The sequence below is a fragment of the Cajanus cajan genome, chromosome 3 (genome assembly GCF_000230855.2).
Source record: "Cajanus cajan strain Asha chromosome 3, NIPB_CcT2T_4, whole genome shotgun sequence".
Taxonomy (NCBI): Eukaryota; Viridiplantae; Streptophyta; class Magnoliopsida; order Fabales; family Fabaceae; genus Cajanus; species Cajanus cajan.
The window spans coordinates 75,618,609-75,625,602 of record NC_138519.1 but is presented as its reverse complement, the minus strand read 5'-3'; the positions used below and the strand labels follow the sequence as shown (position 1 = coordinate 75,625,602).

General features: G+C 28.8%; 1 protein-coding gene across 6 annotated transcripts; it reads left to right on the top strand.

The window, feature by feature from the left end:
* Nucleotides 1–4,639: 4,639 nt before the first annotated feature.
* Nucleotides 4,640–6,347, top strand: LOC109817881 (uncharacterized). 6 transcript variants are annotated; one of them, XM_020383405.3, is made up of 5 exons: nt 4,640–4,795; nt 4,957–5,069; nt 5,175–5,232; nt 5,520–5,636; nt 5,881–6,347. In XM_020383405.3, the coding sequence occupies exons 1-5, from the start codon at nt 4,753–4,755 to the stop codon at nt 6,135–6,137; spliced, it is 588 nt and encodes a 195-aa protein (XP_020238994.1). In that variant the 5' UTR covers nt 4,640–4,752; the 3' UTR covers nt 6,138–6,347. The 6 variants fall into 6 exon arrangements, with proteins under 6 accessions (XP_020238994.1, XP_020238855.1, XP_082927462.1 ...); XM_020383266.3 differs by having other exon boundaries at nt 4,957–5,078; XM_083071336.1 differs by having other exon boundaries at nt 4,657–4,795; nt 4,960–5,069.
* Nucleotides 6,348–6,994: the final 647 nt, after the last annotated feature.

Genomic DNA, 6,994 nt, shown 5'->3' with positions numbered 1-6,994 from the left:
ATGAGACAAACAACAATACAAGACATTGAACAAAATTTAATGTGAAAGAGTAACCTGAAATGAATTGAAGTACCAAAAATTAAGGCCTCTTAATTGAGAAAAAATCTAAGTCCTACCTCAACTAGAAATAAGGTAATTAAAGAATATATAAGTAGAAAATAATCCTCACTTTACAAGCCAATTTTGTAGGATTGAATTAAGCTTGAATCCCCTATTCTAAGATGGTATCAGATTTATCCTAGATCGTTAAAAATGGGCCGCCTATCTTAGATCATTCAAAAGGGTCACCCATTATTTATCTACATACCAAGCCCAATAATACTGGACGTGAGGGAGTTTAAAGAATATATAAGTGAAAAACAACCATTACCTTACAAGCCGATTTTATAAGATTGAGTTAGATTTAAATTCAGTATTCTATGACTTCTACAACACATCATGTCCTTTATAAATCTCTACATGTTTTTATTGCAATTTTTTTTAATTACACTGTTAATAACTTTCAACCGATAATCATAAATATTTTAAAAAAACAACTTTTAACCAATAGTAATAAATAATGAGTTAATCACCTATACATTGTTAGTGTAAAATTTTTTTACACTGACAACCAATTATATCTTTTAATTGTGCCATGTCACCGTAAACACATTTACTTTTAACAATGACATGACACAATTAAAAGATATAATTAGTTGCCAATATAAAAAAACTTTAAACTGACAATGTATAAGTGATTAACTCATAAATAATCCTTTTCAAGTGTAAAAATCATAAACGTGAAATCAATTTCTTCCGATTTTCTAATAAATTTTCTCTAGCTAGAAATCAAACTTCCGAGTTCCAACAAGTGAAATAATATATATATATATATATATATATATATATATATATATATATTTTAATGCTGTGTTTATATAACATTAAATTAATTTTTATTATATTATTAAATGTAATATAAGTTTATTTAATATATGGTTTTTTTCCTATGAATAGTTTTCTTAAAGCTAACGCCCAAAAAAGGTACACCAATGAAATCAATTAGCATATGTATGTATATATTAACACAGTTATTAGATTGAGTGAATGTGATTGAAAAAGAAGAATCTTATTAAAAATGTGATTTTTTAAAGTAGAGATTAATGATTTCATTCATCAATAAAACTAATGGATACATACTTTACATGTATAACATAATGATCAATATACACACAATAGTATACACATTAACTTTTTTTTTAATCATTGTTTAAAATATTAGTTTATAAAACATATTTTAAAATAGAAGTTTTCAAATATTTGCTAATTGATATATATATTAATATATATATATATATAATACTTTATCATTTAATTTATATTACCAGTTAATATTTAATTTTTTTAATTTAATCATTTTATATAAATATTGAATTAATATTTACTCTCAAGTACAATTTCAACTTTTTTTACCCTTTAGGGTAATTTTTTTAAATCCTAAAGTGAGTAAATTTTTTCAACAAAATCTAAAAATGAGATAAGTTCCATTTATGAAGTACAGCTTCTAATGCAAAACCGCGATTTCTATTCTATAAGCAAAACATTTTAAAAAATTGTTAAGAAAAACTACATTAATGTTAAAAAAAGAGAAAAATGTCAAGTCATGTTCCTACTTCATCACATTGCAATTTAAAAAAAAAAAAAAAACTCTTTTTTTCTTAAGATAATGACATTCATTAAAGAAAAAATAAAAACGGTAAAAATAGTGTTTGGGAAACATGACTCTCAACTGAAAAATGTTTCGTAACAAATACGACTTATCCATTTTGAAAACTTTTTAAAAATTTATTTATTTATTTATATAAAAAACTACGCCTGAGAGGGTGAAAAGCCTACAAGTTCTGTTATTTTTATTTATAACTATATGTATTGAACTATTACTACTATTAATAAATATAATGACTCATAATAGATTTGAAATATTATTAAGTATTTTATATAAAAAAACTGTATGTTTTAAATAAATATATGCTTGTTTATTTAATTTATTTTAAAAATAAATTTTTATGATCTTTCTGAAAAGAATTTTTGTTAAAATTGAATATAAAACATACACTAGTAAGATTTACTGAGTCAGTAAAGAAGTTAAAGATGTTTGTTTTGTTTGGGAGATTCTGAGATATGATATTATCACAATCAAAGTTAGAAGTGGGCTTCAACAATATGTTATATAGTTAGAGCCCCACAACCAATAAGCTTGTGCCCATCATGCTCATGAACATGGACTAGTTTCGTTCACTTCTCATTTCTCAACTTTTATTTATTGCCTTGGGTCCTATAAAACAAAAAGTTTGTTCATTGATTTATTCCATCAAAACTCCAGGATTCATTATGTCCATCAATTTTGACCAAAAAAGTAGTAATACATTCCTCAACTTTTATTTAGCAAAAGAAGAAGAAGAAGAAAAAAATCTAATTCTACCTCGTTTGGAAGATGTTTTAGTTTTAGTGTCACTTTCATCTGATTCCAACTTGCAAAAATGTTCAGTTGAATATTTTAACTTGTAATTTAGAAAATTTATAGTGGGTAATATACTATTACAATTTTTCATAATAATAGAAAAACAAGTTAAACAATTGTAATTCATTATAAAAATTTAAGTTCACTTTTTTTTTTCTAAATTTTTTTATTTATCATTTTTATTCAGTTAGAAGTTAGAATACTATAGACATGTTGTTGTTACCATGGTAAATACTCATATCAAAATCTTCATTCAATTGCCTCCTATCCCATCTTAATGAGTAGAAGGAGGGGGCCAGAATATCCTATCCAATTTTATGGAGATCAATGCATTCAAACCGATAGCAACTTTTGAACGGTTTACACCACACTTCATTTTCTCTTGCAATGTGATACTTTTTTGTTTTTTGGTTCAGTTGCAATATATACTCTAAATGCATGCTTCCATTATCGTATATTTGAACTTATTAGTTATTCATATCATTTGAATCCATCCATGCTTTAAATGTCAGACAAGAAAACTCAAATTAATATCAATTTAAATATTTAATATTATATGGGCTAAATCTCATATAAAAGATGAAGATACCAAACTGAAGGATAACTTATTAAATAAGATTCCAGATTTAATTTATTTTACGTCATCTTCTTTTAAAATAAGAATATGATAATAAACATATTTATTTTCACGTTTTTCAGAAAGTTATGTAATAATATTCGATATATCTTTTAATATTAGGTTACACCATGTGACTTTTTCACCAACTTTCAAAGAGTAATGTTTTCTATATATGATATTTTTATTTCTTTACACACATAGTTTTTTATCCGTCTCCGTTGTATCATCTATTTTATCATACATTTTTATATCTTCTTTTTCTACTTCTCTCCTTTGTGTACAAAATTTGTATATATAACGTTGCTGATTTCCAAACGACATTTCAGGATAAGAAAATAATAAATGAAAGATTCTTTGTTCCTCATTGGAGCAGTGTCTCCTAACTCCTAAGTCAAAGTCTCGAATTGATATTTATTTCCTTATCTACTTTTTCTTTTCTTCGTTTCCCATCTTCGCATTCTCACATGAAAGTATTACTGCAAATCAACCACTCTTTCTACTCTCGTAGCAGTTAGTAATATAATCACCTACCTTACCAACTTAACTATTTAATAAAATAAAGGGATAGATAAAAAAGGAAAAAGAAATAAAAAGTATTTAAGAAAAAAAGGGATAAATAAAAGTAAAAAAAAAAAAGGCTGAATTACGAGAAACTTCAAAAGCCAAAGTATTCGGCGTGGCTTCATTTGTCCTTCTTGTCTCACATAGAACAGGAATAAAAAGAAAACTATACTCTAAAGAAAAAGAAGTTTGTCATGCTTTGAAAATCTATACCTAAGAAAGAGATATATAGCCAATTAGAAAAGCAGATGGTGATGCTTTTCAATCTCCTTTGGGAATAGCCTACTATTGCTCACTCTGTTTACATTTTCTTCTACCTTTAGTTCAACTATTTTATTTGGTACAATGGTTAATTCAACGTTGTACAACAATAATATAATAAGTTTAATTTTGTTTGGCTTAAATTGTTTCCTGTTGTAAAAATAAAATAATATATCTAAATCTTAAATATTAGAAAATATTTCAAAACAGGAAAAAAGGTTGAACAGAAAAGAATCCACTTATAGTAATCTCTCTTTAGGCTTCTCCAACCTTTCTGCAGTCAACATTGAGACGTGGACAAAGAGTTAAAGAAACATGATCTCAAAGAAGCCTTGAGATCAAGTCATCACCTTTTAATCTTTTATCTAGATACATTACTTTTTAATCTTGTTATTATATGATGTCACATTGTTGTTCATGGTCCAGCATCTTCCAAGGAAAGGTGCATAATTTGGAGGTGACCAAAAAGCTTGTTTTAATTTATTTCTCCCGAGTGATTCCAGAATAAGGGAAAAAGGAAAAACCTTCCTGAATATAATCAGACCAAAAATTTCATCAACATGTAGTCACATTGCATAATCAACACTCTAATAAATGTGGCCCATTTATTATTTGGATTTGCATTGACTAATGTAAGGTTAGGTAGGTGGGTATTTTCAGAGTTTTCAGGGGCCCCATGACAATAATTTAAAGTGAAACACAGTAGTACTTTTGTACCCATATATGAATGTTCTTCTAACCTGAATACATTACCACTTAGTACTTACCAGTTACCACCCTCAATAGTTTGTGTTCTCACTGCCTTGCCTCCATGGAATTGGACATTGGAGTCACTCACTCAGATCTGACTCTTGGTATATATGCTATCATATCCTTTTTTTCAGTGTTGTTTTTCATTTTCTGTTTCCTTTTTTGAGCTTCCCTTGTTTCAAAGAATACTGTTACTAGTTGGCACTACTAGTTCTACTTGTTTGTGGTCTTAATTTGGTTATTATGCTCTATGATGTTGCTGCAGCAGAGTCTTGGTTTGCATCTGACACATCTTCTGGGTACCTTGAAGATGCTATTGCAGGTTGGGGTATTTGGTGCAATCAACACAATTTACCATCCTACTCTCAAGATCAAAAGGTTAACTATGTATGTACGGTTTCATGTTCTCTACTTTTGCTCAATTATTAATGCTTTTGTTGTCTAAATATTATGAAATGTGACAAGATATTTAATTAATTACAGAAAAGCCAGTATTTGGTTGATCAGGAAGATTTATTTCCAACAGCTCAAATCCTTCATGGTATGCCCTGGTTTCTTTTTCAATCTTGCTTGATTTGGGAAATAACTCCATTGATAATGTTTTTGGTTATTATTCAAGTTCAGTTTTTCTTCTCTACTACTCCTTGGCTTTTTTCACAAGACTATTGTGTGGCCAGAGATTCTTTGTCCATAAAAAGGAGTTTAGAATTTGCAATAAATGAACAGCCTAACAATAAAATTTTTGGCCTATAGGTGTGCCACTAAATTTGGTAGTAGTGATAGTAATTGAAACATACACACCACTGACTCTAAAATATTTCTTTACAGGCCACAAAAATTTCAGCGCTAGGAGCCTATCAGCATCACAAAATAATGATACACATGCAGCTGCAGCCAAGCAAGATTCTTCCCAAAGGAGCTATTCATCTAGAGAGTCAGATGAAAGTAATACTTCAGTCTTAAGTACCATATTCTTTTTAGTTTAATTTCTGGGCATTTAGTGTAACCTTTTACACTGTTAATCGATCAGAAACCATCAAATTTATTGTATATGATAATTTGTAATTGAATGAGTGTAAAAATTATTTATCTTGTTATTCCATTTCCAACACTTTTTTTATCTTTCTTTCTTTTTGTTTTCAAAGTAATGGCTCAGTCAAGTGCCCTTTTGTCCTTTTTTCTTGTCTAGGGGGTCATTGGAAGAAAATAGCTTATCCATTTGAGTTGGTGAAGCCTGGAGGAGTTGAAGGGGAAACAACCCTAAAAGATATAAATCACCAGATGCTGATGAGCCCAACAAAGCCAATTCCACACCCTGTGGGAGACCCTCTTACTCATTCATGCATTTCAACTCGTGGTTTTGGAATTTCAGGTAAAGCAGTGGCAGTTACTAGGATTCACACCCAGGGTAGAGGCTCCATTACCATTATAAGGACCAAGGGTTGATTGAACTCAAGTGAAAGCTCGCCAATGTATAATATCTCTCTTTGGTTTTTTGTGTTATACTCCTCCTAGTGATGGCTTCATAGTTTATACCATAGTGTGCAAAAAATATGTACTAGAAACCAAAAAAGTAGGTGTTTACCGAAGCATAATCTTTATTTGAAATTTTGAATGGTGGTTTATATTGATGATAAAACAAGGCATTTTATATCATTGGCTATATATTTAGATTTCTGAAGTTAAATCAATAAATAAAAAAAAAGTATCAACCAGCCAAGGGACTAGGAGACGGACGGGCAGGTCACTAGTCTTATCGCATATACAATAACTTATAATCAACAATAAATACTATAAAATAATAAGCCAGATTTAAATTATCCATAAAATAATCGACCCAGTTGGACAGACCGGTTTGTTATGGTTTCAAGAATTATGCTACCATTGACATAATTTAATTATTAAAATTTTAAAATACTACTTTTAGAAATATTTTATATGGAACAACCGATATATGTCTGGATTACAAATGATAGTCATGCTAAAAAGTTGTTTAGAAACTAATTTCTTTCACATTTTCTTTTTGGAAGTCAAGTTTAGAGAGACAAAAAGGTACCACTATAATTAGAACAAATCACCAAAGTAGAGAGAACAAATGGTTTGAGAATTCCGCTTTAGTAATAAATTATAATTTCATTCATTTTATCACAAATATATTTCAGGGCATTCCCCATGATAGAATTCATCAATATTCTACAAAGACAAAAGTATCCAAAACTTGGGAATGAATGCAAGATCACATTACCTGGATTCAAGAGATTCCTTTTGCAAATGCAAAGCCCTAAGGTATGGCAAGAGATGAG